At 40.6% G+C, this 13,570-nt stretch overlaps 2 protein-coding genes across 2 annotated transcripts; both read right to left on the bottom strand.

Moving 5' to 3' along the window:
* Positions 1-3,421: 3,421 nt before the first annotated feature.
* Positions 3,422-7,601, bottom strand: LOC116701419 (uncharacterized). The gene is made up of 5 exons (XM_032535123.1): positions 7,532-7,601; positions 7,375-7,391; positions 4,813-4,926; positions 4,516-4,692; positions 3,422-4,333 (listed from the first exon to the last, which is right to left on the bottom strand). The coding sequence occupies exons 3-5, from the start codon at positions 4,918-4,920 to the stop codon at positions 3,599-3,601; spliced, it is 1,020 nt and encodes a 339-aa protein (XP_032391014.1). The 5' UTR covers positions 4,921-4,926; positions 7,375-7,391; positions 7,532-7,601; the 3' UTR covers positions 3,422-3,598.
* Positions 7,602-11,878: 4,277 nt separating this feature from the next.
* Positions 11,879-12,952, bottom strand: LOC116701418 (uncharacterized; the record flags this gene model as incomplete). The annotated part of the gene is given in 3 exon segments (XM_032535122.1): positions 11,879-12,259; positions 12,374-12,759; positions 12,922-12,952. Coding segments are annotated over 3 exon segments (567 nt in total), but the record flags the coding sequence as incomplete, so codon positions are not given.
* Positions 12,953-13,570: the final 618 nt, after the last annotated feature.

Raw genomic sequence — 13,570 nt, 5'->3', positions numbered from 1 at the left:
TGTGTTTTCTTTAACAACACTATCTCTGTGCCCAAAAGTGTCCAAACCAAGATAATCAGAAAACGGTAAATCACTGAAAACACCAGTGACACATTTATACAGCTTTTCTCCTCCCTCTGCCTTCTCTGGGCTCTCAGTCATTGAACTTGTAGATCATTTCAACTGTGACATTACAAATGTTATTGATCCCATTGCTCCCACTAAGGTCAAAGTTGTCTCTGGTAAGAAAATATCTCCATGGAGAAATGTCCTACTGGTGAGAACAGAAAAAAGAGAGTGTAAAAAAGCTGAACAAAGGTGGTGGAAAACAAATCTCCTGGTCCATTATAACACCTATAAAGAGAGACTTTGCATTCATAATTTGGAACTGAGGAATGCAAGGAGGTCCTTCTTCTCTGACATTATCGCTAGAAACAATAATAATTCACGTGCTTTGTTTGCTACTGTCAATAGGTTAACAAACCCTCCAGTACCAGTAGCATCTGAACTTTTATCTACCAAGGCCTGCAATGATTTTTCCTCCTTCTTCAAAGACAAAATTCTGAAGATTAGACAAACAGTCAGTGCCTCCATATCAAGTTCAGGATATATGTGTTGTCACAGTGTTCAAGCAAAACTATTTCCAATATGACAGAATTTCATATAATCAACCATGAAAACCTGGAGGACATTATACAACATCTGAAAACCTCCTGTTGCCTTGATATCATACCAATGAATTTTTTCAAAAACTTTTTGAATTTTTTGGCTTTTGATCTACAGATTATGAACACATCTCTTGTTTAAGGTATCTTTCCACAGGCCCTGAAAACTGCAGTAATCAAGCTCTTAAAAAAGAACAATCTAGACACGTCACTAATGAGCAACTATAGGTTGATATCAAACCTTCTGTTTTTAAGTAAAGTCATTGAAAACGCGTTTTTTCAACAACTCAACCATTTCTTGTCACTAAGCAACAGTTTTGATGCTTTTCAGTCGGGTTTCTGACCACACCACAGTACTGAGATGGCTCTTGTCAAAGTCAGTTAATGACATCCACCGTAACACAGATAGTGGCAAAATTTCAATCTTAGTATTACTTGATCTCAGTGCTGCATTTGACACGGTCAACCATGACATACTACTAGACCGATTGGAAAACTGGGTTGGCCTTTCTGGCTCAGTACTAAACTGGTTTGAATCCTACCTACAGAATAGGGATTACTTTGTGTCAATAGGTAACTATACATCTGAGCATACAAATATGACATGTGGAGTTCCCCATGGCTCCATTCTGGGGCCTCTTCTGTTTAACATCTACATGCTTTCACTGGCCCACAGTCGACCATGACATATTACAAGACCAATTGGAAAACTGGGTTGGCCTTTCTGGCTCAGTACTAAACTGGTTTGAATCCTACTTAAAGAATTGCCCGTGAGGCTGCAAGAGAACAGACGTCATGCCAGTACATGTAAGCACACTCAAGTTCATCTGTGTCTTCTTCAACAAACATCTCATCCGTTTCTGATAAGACAAAACAAGTGCAATGGAAGTTTTGTTCTGACATTTGTTCTCCCACAATGCAATGTACAAAGACAAAAAGAAAAACACTTCCCAGCTGGAGATTTTTATAAATGTGATACATTATGGGTGGTGATGAAACAGCTCCACAACAACAACAGAAGTGTTAAATCTCATTTTGATGTGAATTTGTGAAGTTAAATAAGCCGTAGCTTTCCAAAGTTGCAGTTATACATATTGTATGATGTAAGATGAAAACAATACCAGCCACACGCTGTTTGCTACATTGTCCCACTCATTGCGCCTACTTTGATACACACAATTCCTTCACAGCTCCCACACATCTGTATCAGCCATAGACTGTATATTATTGATTGATTAATATTAACGGTCTATGGTATCACCATGAATAAACTAGCGCTGTGGTCAGATATACAGCAATGTTTGCCACTCTTGTTATTGGCCTTTGCGTTACACTTCTACTGCACACTCATGTGATTAAAGTCTGATTTAACTCAGAGTGTGATGAGAACATGGTGGTTTTACATTGCAATGATGACCTTTTCTCTCACTCCATCGTACAAGTCAGTTTCAGCTCCTCTCCTTCTCTTACTCGGCCTATAGGTCATCCCCTATATCTCACCTTCAGATGGAGAACCATTTTAAATAAATACAGCCTCCAGTATTAGGCTAGTGACAGACACGGAGTATCTAAATGTTAGAAAAATGATGATACATACCATTTCTCTGATTATTATCAAAACTGTTTGCATAATAATACCATGTTATACTGATCACTCCAAACAAGATAACCATGGAGCCATCATCTGTTCTTGTGAAAGGGCCAGGTGTTATGGAGGAGTGGGGATTGGACCCAAATGCAGAGATGAGGACAGCAGGAAGGCAGGCGGGTGGTAACCAGGAGTTTATTGTCCAAAAAACACAAAGTAAGCCTCAACGAAACTAACCACCCAGAATACAAGGCAAAAAGCAAACATCCAAAAAAGGCAAAACGTATAATCACCAGGACCAGGGAAACAGGAACAAACTCAGGGACACTGAGACAAAGCGACGTGCTGACAGGCGAACAAACAGAATGATCCGACAAGAGACAAAGGAAACACTGGGGTTAAATACAAGAGGTAACGAGGTAACGGGGAACAGGTGAGACGTCAGGTGGATCACATTAGGGCGGGGCAAGACAATCAGACAAACAAAGTAAAGCTAGACTAGACAAGACAAGACAAGACAGGAAGCTGACTGCCAAAATAAAGCAGAAGCATAACAAACACACACAGGGAAACATAAGACAGAAACTATGACACCAGACTGGGGAGAAAACCGGGACGAAGACACAGGAAAGGTCAAATGGGAAAATAACCCCAAACAAAAACCCCAACCCACAACACCAGGATGTTTATGGGGGCAGAGCAGGCGGAGGAGACTCAGACCCAATGAGATAAACTGACAACATCCACTTTGTTCTGACGTCGTATTAACATCCACTTTGTATAAATAAGAAGCCGTAGAGAGCTTCCAGTTGGGCATTTTCTGTACTATTCTGTAGTGTGGAAACTGTCTCCTCAAAGTAAAAATGAACTTTGATATAACTTCAGTGGTCTCTGTCTTCCAACACTAAATGTATTAAATATGATATTAAACTGCTGCATCCCTTAAATGTGTGTGGGAAAGAGATTTGGGTACAAGCAGCTTGAGAAGTAAGAACTAGACACAGATCTACAACAGTAGATACATTGGTTTAAAACTAATCTTTAACTTGCATGTTTGGTCCACACTTCACATCTCAATACCTTGTTCTTAAAATCTAAAACTGTTGATAATGTGGTCATTCATGTATAGAGGTCGGATATATAAAGGTTGCAGGAGAAAAACAAATCCAAACAAATTATAAATGTGACTTTACAATTTTATTGTGAACGACATGACATCATAATGTATCTCCTGTTCATGTGGCAAACAAAATTGACTGATTGATCAACTTCAGGATCTTTGCTTCATTCAAACAGGTGACACACATGCGGCTTACACTTTTGCAATGAACGTAACACAAAAGTAAGAATGTCAGTTCCCAGAGGTTTACGGTTTCGTTTTTAAGTTTATTATTATTATTGGTATTATTATTATTTCATATTCAGTTGCTGTTTGAGATGAACCTCTTCGTGGGGTGTAGAATTGACCTTTCCATTTAAATCTCTCCGTGCGCACAAACCCTTCAAGCTCTTTCCTGACACTCTCTGCAGCTTTCCTCCTGTTCTCCTCTGTGCACGTCTCAGATGATGGGGCTGCTTGCTTTCTAATTTCTCCCACATTTTTAAGCAAGTTGCTCACGCTTTCAGCTTCTGCACAGTTGCCATAGGCCCATTCATTATTTTCCTTTGTTTTCAACCCAAACAAATTGCCACATGATCTACAAGGGGGCTTGTCTCTATTTTCTAAGAGGTTGAACGCCTGACACCTGACATGCTGCTCTGGAAGTACGATGGTTCCATCAAAATAGTTCTTCTTGACATTATCTGGATAGTAGCTCATCACTGCACCAGCTACATAACTGTCCCAGCTGCTGAAACAGGATGCAGCAACCAGGATTTTCCCGGGGTTAGGGCCAATAGTGGACATGGAGACGCCGTAGTGCCTGACTGCATTTGGGGTCTTGGTGCTGTGAGAGACACCGATGGTGGAGGAGACCAAAGGCTTTTTTTTATTCTTTTTTTTGTTATCTTTCAGTGGACGGATGAGATCTTGCAGCCTCTTTATTATTTCTGTTTCAATCTCTTGTTCCTCTTGGTGAGTCTGTCTGGTCAGGTGGACAATCTGCAAGCAACGATCAAGCTGCTGTCATTTCCAGAGGCATCAAGTCATTTACTGAGTCACGCTTTGTGTTTGTGAATGTACGTTTATCTCAAACTGTTGTATCTGAGGACGTTTAGGTGAAGTATCAACTCTATACAACTTTTAAAAGAGTTGTGTTATCGTTTGACAAACTATGATCTTACCATGTCTAACACACATGAAAATGGACTCCGCCTGGGTAGTTGAGAGGAGTAGAGTTCAAAAGGCAGAGGGTAGCGGCGCTTCAAATCACTAAGCATCTCATCATCACTCAGAATATCTTCTGGAGAATAGGGTGTTGGCTTGTTGATCTTTCCCAAAAAGAAGATGCTGTGAAGAATCTGTGAATCAAAATTTATTCAAACCGATATTATTTTTCATTTTGAGAAACCAAAACACAATATGCCAGTGTCCAAAAACAGAACATTTCAAAAGTTTATAACAGTTCTCATCAGACATACCTCATCCATTAACGCTCCAGTATATTCTGAAGGGGGTAACTCAGTTCCAACATTTTGTTGATAAGCATCAACGCATTGGTTCTGAAAGGGTCTTCCTTTTTCAGACATACTTCCCTAAAAATAATAAACATGAATCGTTGGTTACACTAATGGTACATGCATTATCATGAATTCATGCATGACTGGATTAATACTATCTCATGCATGACTCAATGCAGGCACATTACCTTAATGAATGCATTAATAGGGTAATTAAGGTTTTTCAATAATCATGATGTCCTATTTATTAATGCTGTCCATGTCTTCTTCAGAGGTAAATCTGGAGTTAAAATGACTGAATTGTAGTGTTGTCATCACGATAAATTATTAGGGCTGTGATGATACGCCAAACTTTGGTTCAGTTCGGTTATCAATGGGGGGGGAAGAATAATGGTAACTATTCCGTTCCCAAGCTGTAGAAACAAAGAGGAAAATGGTTGACAAGTAGCAAATGCTAATGCTAATGTAATTCTTGGTGGGTAACTGTGACAAAGTGCAACCTCCGCAGGCAGGTCAAACTGGCTGCTGGAAAATCAGCCAATCAGGAGCTGAAGCTCAGCTTCAGTTTCGGGAAAAGTTTGGAAGAGAGCTGACGTCGAAAGACTGCGCAGATATACGTAGATAGATAAAAAAAGTACAGTGTTGCTTTAACAATAATACTCATTTTTCATAATAATGTTGCACTGCGTTTAATGCACTGCAATAATGTTGCGGCACGTTGCTGTTGTTGTATCATGGAGAGCCTATCAGGCATGTACTCATTATCTGAACTTTAGAAAATCTACATTTTACTGATGTATGCTTGTATCTCTGTTTCAGAACCACACACACACACACACACACACACACACACACACACACACACACACACACATAGACCTTTATTCCATAAAACGCTTAAAAGGAACATCTTGTCTGCATTCTAATCAATGCCCCCTTTTAAAGACCCGCCAAATAAACAGTCCTCGTCAATATCCATAAACAGTAACGTAAGATTACGACACCGTCCAACAAGCTCATTTATTTTTAGTATGATTGTTTTGACCACGGTTACCAACTCTGGGCTAGCTAACCCACAAATTCATCAGTACCGTTAACTGTATAGATAGATGACTAATCTAATGGTAATTTAGCTAGCTAGCACACCTGTGTCTTCTGCCTCAGTCTCCCGCCCCAGCCAGCTAGCAACCATTCACTATCATCACAGCCCCGGCCCAGGGACACATCCACAGTCAGCCCCCAGTCAGCTAGCAGCCATCCCGGTCAGCACTTTCCTCCGGTGCTAAGTACGATAACGGATGTTTACTGAACCGTCGAGAAACGGACCCAGACACCCGAGTCAGCGCTCACTCGTAACATTACACCTCCGTTAGCGTTACCGGTGCCTTCTCTTTCGCTTTTAGCCGTCTGTACAGTTAGCTAAATTTACCAGACAAAACAGGAATAAGGCACCAAAAGGACTACTAGCAAGTTAAAGATGTGGTAACACTGGATCTGGACGAGAAGGATAACACTGGGCATTTGAAGGGGGGTGTTGCGGTCTCTAAAAGGGCTAGACACCAGTTATTTTTCTGAAACAACCCTATTTCTAATTTTGGTGAATTTTGTTTGCCAACTTTTGTAGTATAGCAGTTATTTAACAGGTGTCACATAAATAACCATTGTGTGTCTAGCCCTGGTTATTTTTTAAAAATAACTGTTGTAGTCAACCAGCAAGGGGGCCATCTATGTGCCTAGCCCTTTTAAAGACCTGAATCTTTGTTTATATGACACCTATTACTGATAAACAAAATTAGAAATATGGTTATTTTTTAAAAGTAGGTGCTGTAGTACAACTACCATTAGACAAGTAATAATTGAGGTAAGTTTGGAGACACTACCTTATTTAATCAGTAAATGAATGAATATTTTAGTATTTTTGTAAAATGTATATTTTTGTATTAGAACATTTTTGTGGTATCTCTTTTCGGTGTTTTAATTTGTAGACGGTCCCTAAGCACTCTACTACAGTAGGTGCTGTAGTACACTTACCATTAGACAAGTAATAATTGAGGTAGGTTTGGAGACACTACCTTATTTAAGCAGTAAATAAATGAATATTTTTGTGGTATCTGTTTTCTGTGGTTTAATTTGTAGACGGTCCCTAAACCCACCTCCATCGGCTGCTCCTACAGACCAATGTTATTTCTCCAGATTGAAGGTTTGTTTAGATGAAAATAAGTTTGCAGCTCGTTGTTAACCTTACAACGATAGGAAAGATAAGTTGTTTGTGATTTAACAACATTTTGCCATAGAGTAATTGATCCCGGAAGTTCGATTCTGTGATGTCTTTCGAACTTTTTTAAAGTATTTGACTTGACACAATCATGATGTTTAGTCAACATGATTTATTGATTCTTTTTCATTTATGAATTCATGATAACTGATCACCATTGTTATAAAGTGTGACCGACTTGTTATTAGAAAATTAAAAAGTACAGTGCCTGTAACAAGTTGTCGTTGAAAAAAAATCATCTGACATACCTCTGCTGAGCAGCAGCCTGATGCCATGGGGGGAAAAAAGACAACACATTACAATAATTACACATTTCTTTGATAACACAAATAAATGTTAAGTCGAAATGAAATCAGAATGATATAAAGTACAGGTAAAGAGAAGCATCTAAAAGCAGCCACTTACCATTGTCGATTGTCAAGTAAATGAAACTGAAAGAAGGAAATGAAGCCCTGCCCACTGATTCAACTACCACACCTTAGGCTTAGGGCAGTTATACAACCATATCCATACATCTATTGTTCTAGTAGAATGTTATTGTACAGAGTAATCTGTAGTACCTGTACAGGAGTAAGGGTACAAACCCATGAAGGGCACTCCAAAGTTGTATTGAAACCTGTTGACATCATGTGGTGGAAACTCTTATTCATAGGGCTGCCAACTTTTCCCAAAACCTTGGAGTGAGATTTGGGGGGGCCAACCCATATTTTGCCACGTACAAAGCAATTTCTTTGGCTCTTTCAGCATCATTATACTTCAGGGTTTAAATTGGGATTTGTTATATGTGGGGGATGGGGCTCTCCCTAGGGGGGTCTGGGGGTATGCCCCCCCCAGGAAAAAATTTTGAAAAATAAACCATTAAATGGCACTTTCTGGAGAGTTTTGTGCAAAAAAATGGAGAAATCAAGTCTTGCATGATATTTTCATTCATTCAAACCTTTATTTAACCAGGATAAAAACTCCTTGAGATTAAAAATCTCTTTTACAAGAGTGTCCTGGCAAGTGGCAGCAGCACGTTTCAGACAGAGACACTTACATGTAAATACATAAACACACTTTCACTCATATTCAAACAACAATGTCATCATAAAATACCAGGGTCCTAAATCAATTAAAAACAGTGACATACAGACTGCCCTTCTGTAAGGTCCTTTAACAAGCCTTTAAAAGAATAAAAATGAGACCAACTCCTTCAAATGGAGTTCATTTTGAAGCTGATTCCATGCAGATGGGGCTGCAAAATTAAAAGCCCTTTTGCCAAATATGTGCAAAACTGTAGGGTTAAGAGCCTTTGTGTTGTTGTAGTATCAATAGGTATTAGGGCTTTTAGCATTTACTAACTTCTCATGATATAAGAACTGACCCAGACAATGTGCCACACATAATGAACCACATGAAGAGACAGTAGCAAATGTCAGCAACAGCTGAGAAGATTTGGGTCTGTGGGGAACCGGTCCAGGGGTCCCTGGTGTAGGGACCAGGGACCCAAAGTTAAATTAATGTTGAGGGATCAACTAAGACCACTGAAATTCTAAAGATTGAGAACCACTGTTTTGCATAAATTCTAATCCTTTAACCTTTGTGTCAAGGCTCAGTAATGTTTGGCCCTCATCCTCTGTGCCCCCCTTACTGGATTTACTTTTTTGAGAAAATAAAGACTATTTGTTCATTTTATAAAACATTAAATGAATTATTTACAGTTACATTTAGAGATGCACAGAGGTTAGAGAAGCACTATAGTGGCCCAAAGTTGCAGTATCGTATAGTATAGTATATATAGTAGGCTATAGCTCAGATGTGTTTCATCAGATTTCTGCTCATGTTTACAACTTTGTGCACATTCAAAATATAACTCCTCCCATCTCTGTTGTCCGAGATTTGGAGAGTTGTAATATAGTCTGCTGTGCATGTCATTGCTCCGCTGATATGATGGATCTCATTCAGACCGTCTGACAGACACAGAGGACCATCTGGGTCTCTGGTCTCTGACAGAGTTTAGAGGAGGCTGTACGTTGCGCATTATCGGAGGACTACACGGATGCAACGCGTCACTGCCCCCCCACAGCAGAGCGGGTCCACCAGCCGCGCTGCTCACCTTGATTACAGAGAGAGTGGACACGAAGCGACGGACGGGTCTGTGATACTCAGAGCTCATACCTGAAGCCGGGGAAACGCACCTGGGATGGCTCGTGAAAAAAATGTTTTCAGTTTGCGACAATTCGAAACTTCCACAGACAGGGAGCGCTCTTGAACCCCCCCCCACACCACACACACACACACACACACACACACACACACACACAGTCTCTGAAAGCACAACTAGTCGATCACGAGTGGCTCAACAGGTAGATCTATAGATAAACTCATCTCTCAGAAATTTGACCGACCGGGTTGACACTTCAGCGTGAGAAATCGGGGGTGTGGCGTGTGAGCGTGTGAAACCAGTCAAATGCGTGTGTCTCACGGCCAATGCGTGAGAGTTGGCAGCCCTGTATTCATAGGATGAGATCTGAAGTAAAGCTTCAGGCAACAAAGTGTTTCAAGTTTTTATTCTTTGCGCAAAGGATCAGTTCATCAGGACGGTCTGAAAGAAATGCATGAAGAGTTTTTGGGAGGGCAGCATCCTTATCAAGTTTCTGTAAAGCTGAGGGTGAAGGAAGGGGGGGGTGGGGTCTGGTCTGAACCAGTTCTGAATCTCAGGGAATAGTAACTTGTAGAATTCCAAGGTCAAGGAGAACACATGTTATCTACTTTGAAACATTTGTGCTGTTGAAAGCAGAAACGGTGAAATGTTGAAGCAATGGAAAACTTTATTCGAGAGAGACTTTCCTCTTGCGCAAGCGACAGGATGTGTAGCCTACACATGATGTGTACTTGGATGTGGTGCTTACACAGCAAACCATTGAGTCAAATGTAAGAGTCATACGTTTGTAGGTGTCACTTCCTCCGTGGTTATTTCCACAGCTGCATTCACAACTATAGAATTCTGGTCTTTATCAGTTTTAACAACCAAAATGTTTTCAGATGGAGGTCCCTGTTGATTAAAAGATATTCCGTTTAACATGCGGCACCAAAATCTCCCATAGGTTATGTTGGATTGAGGTGACTGAAGGCCATGATATATGATTTACATACATTTCCATAATACCATTTACTGACCCCTCACTCTACCCATGAAAGCATCTTAATCCAACACATCTGTCCACTGATTCATTCAGGTTTTTCCCTTCAATCTGTCAGTCTGTACGCAGTCATTGATTTTGTGATTAGATTGAACTGCTGAGTCATTGTTAAGTTCAAAGCCTCAAGTGAAAAATACTCAGACACAGAATTGCTTTTTTTCTTTGCAAAGGGGAACGAGTACTGAAATCATTCAGCAAACTTCCAAAGCACTCATCACTTGCTCTGCCGTTTTATTGAGTGGGTGTGAACACAAAGCTGGTTTACATAAATGGGTGTAGTATATCATATTCTTTGCTTGACTATTGGTTGAGCTGTAGCTGGGTGTATTAGGCAAATTTAGGGTTTAACATAAAGGAACAATATGTTTCTTTCACACAGTCAAAGCTGCAAGTTTAGCTTATCTTACTCTGCTAGTTCGACACTCATGTGTCGAGCTTTCCTCGTCTCAAAACTTTCCAGAATCAGAATCAGCTTTATTTGCCAGGTATGAGGACACATACGAGGAATCTTTCTTTGCTGACAGCATGATTACATTTACAAAACAACCAAACAATATATATACACTATATACACACACACACACACACACACACACACACTAATATATACATACTCTAAAAAGAAACAATATAGAAGCATGAGTACAATGAAGACTTCAATCAAATATATTTAAATGTGGAGCATAGTGCAAAGGATACTGGGATAAATTGTATTGTTATTATATTTCAATATGAACAGTATGAACAGCATGAACATTGTGAACAGTTCTGAAATGGGAAATGAGAATGATGAATAATACTAAATAAGTGGTGTAATAAGTGGAACCAGTAAACAGGTGCTGTAGAGACAGTGTTACTGGGTTATTGACCAGAATTGAACCTTACACTGTGGGTAAGAAGTCAGCTGTTCATCAGAGAGATGGCTTGTGGGTAGAAACTAGGGATGAGCGAGTACAGCATTAGGCTCGTTCAAGATGAACTGCGCCTCGCCTGTAAAGTGGACGAGAGCAGGCGGCAGCAGGGGGGGGGGCGGTGACAAAAGGCTGCGGTAAACTCGGACAGTTTCCAGCCGATTCCAGCCGGCTGTAGGCTGGACAGGAAGTGACAAAAACACTGTGGTGCGATTCCGATTTAATAAAATATAATCAGACCCAAATATCAGCTTTTAGACAGTCTCCAGTTGTTTTGAATATGACAGAGTAGCTTTCAAAGTGCTCTACATGCGACCTGTTGCTGATTTTAATTAACAACAGACTGTAGATGATCCGTGATCTGCTCAGATTTAGTCTCTCTGAATTCTAAACGTCTCTATCAGCCACACAACGTGTGTTCTGGACAGAATAAGTCTTTAAATCAGACAAATAGCATTTAAAATCGCTCCGTTTCAAAAACAATAAAAAGTTTATATAAAACGTCATCATGTTGTAAACCAATCAGGTGTTAAATCAGCTGAGAAGCCGGCGTTTCCCAGCATGCTCTGGGTCCGCCTGGGTCCGCCTGGCTCTTGCAGTCGGTGAAAAGCAACTGCGCCGCCTGCGTCTCAGAACTGCGGCCGTCTTGCTCTCGTGAGATTTCCGTTGCCCACGTGTGCATGACGTCAGAGCAAGTCGGGATCAAGTCGGACTCAAATCGATTCTGCGCAGACCTGGCACATCTCGAACGAGCCTATTATCTGTATCTGTACTCGGACTGGGCGGGGCCTAACCCGGAAGTGGTCAGATTTAACCCGGAAGTGGGTCGGGTTGTCAGATCTCGTCTCTGTGTAAAGGTGTAGTCCAACACAACACCTTTAAAAAGTGAACTAACAGACCAGCAACTGATTGTTTTTGTTTGTGGGGAATTTGAGATTTTCCAGAAAAATGCTCTTCATTGACATCACCAGCTCATGATGCTCTTGGTCCAGCTTCTGCCACACAGGGCCCTTCTTCACCTCTGCCCAGTCCTCCTCAGTCTACACACAACAGACAATATCAAACATGTTATCAGTGCTCACAGCCGATCAATCATCAGGGTCAACAATCACAAAGCCTACTTTGTTCCCACAAGCTTAACTGTCACTGCTCACCATGTCTTTGAAGGCCTCGCCATCATAATAGGTCTTGGATGCTGGATACTCTATTCCCTCGAGACGTAGCTGATCCAGACTTGAAGCCACCAAATGCAGCTCCTCTCCTTCTCCATCGTAGGCATACACCCGTCTGTCCTCACAGGTCATCAAAACCAGCTGCTCACACGGGCATGAGGTTCCCTCCACTACACCTAGAACCTGCATGTTTACTGGCTCAGGAAGGTAGGAATGATTCCACCCGTTCACCTCGTCATCTGCCCCTGAGTAAATGGTGTCGTCCAGGTTTCCTATCTTCCATGTGACCCCAGCTGGATTCTTTAAACATATGGTCTCGTTTCTCTTCTTTGTCACAAGGTCTGACACCCATGTCAGGTAATCAGCACCTATAGCACATGCCAGACAAGAAGATTTGGTTTGAATTTGGATAATACTTACAGCAAGGTTTTATAATGTGAGGAAAGATGTGTGTAGCCTCCTCTATAAATTGCAAATTTAGTACTGCAATTACTGAACAACAGCGTCTCTTAGGAATAATGTGATCTTACCTTTTTTCCCGTTGCACTGCGGGAAATTGAGGTGATCAAACTTTTGACCCGCCGACCTGAAAGATAGAAAAGATAAAATGTTTGGTTGTGCAATCAAAGGCTGCTAGTCAATCAGTGTGCTAGAGTCCCTTTATCCCCCCCCCCCCGTTTCAACCAAAAATAAATAAAATTAAATCATACATCAAACATTATACTGAAATTAAAGATTAAGCAGACACACAACATTGTTAATTTTGGGAACAGCGGCTAGTGAAAAGGGAGAAACGCGACCTTTAAACAGTCACGTTTTTCACCAACATCATTTCCACAATGGTGTTCCACTGTGTATCCATGCCAACCATTGGTTTCTTTGTATACATTTAGCTATTCATTGTAATGTTGGAAGCATCTCTTAATTGCTTTAAATTTAAACTCCTTTCATGTATTCACAACAGTTATTCCAGAATCAGAATCAGCTTTATTTGCCAGGTATGAGGACACATACGAGGAAATTCTTTGCTGACAGCATGATACATTACAAAACAACAAACAATATAATACACTATACACACACAACCACACACACACACACACACATATATATACATACTCTAAAAAGAAAACAATATAGAGCATGAGTACAATGAAGATTCAATCAATATATTTAAAT

Source organism: Etheostoma spectabile, chromosome 14, assembly GCF_008692095.1.
Source record: "Etheostoma spectabile isolate EspeVRDwgs_2016 chromosome 14, UIUC_Espe_1.0, whole genome shotgun sequence".
NCBI lineage: Eukaryota > Metazoa > Chordata > Actinopteri > Perciformes > Percidae > Etheostoma > Etheostoma spectabile.
This window is presented reverse-complemented; position numbering and strand designations above follow the sequence as displayed.

Bases quoted from the DNA above. Each gene is read 5' to 3' on its own strand.
- LOC116701419 (XM_032535123.1), bottom strand. From the start codon at position 4,920: ATGTCTGAAAAAGGAAGACCCTTTCAGAACCAATGCGTTGATGCTTAT. The intron at 4,693-4,812 runs GTATGTCTGATG...TTTGATTCACAG, and splicing joins CTGGAGCGTTAATGGATGAG to ATTCTTCACAGCATCTTCTT. The intron at 4,334-4,515 runs GTAAGATCATAG...CGTTGCTTGCAG, and splicing joins TTTCATGTGTGTTAGACATG to ATTGTCCACCTGACCAGACA.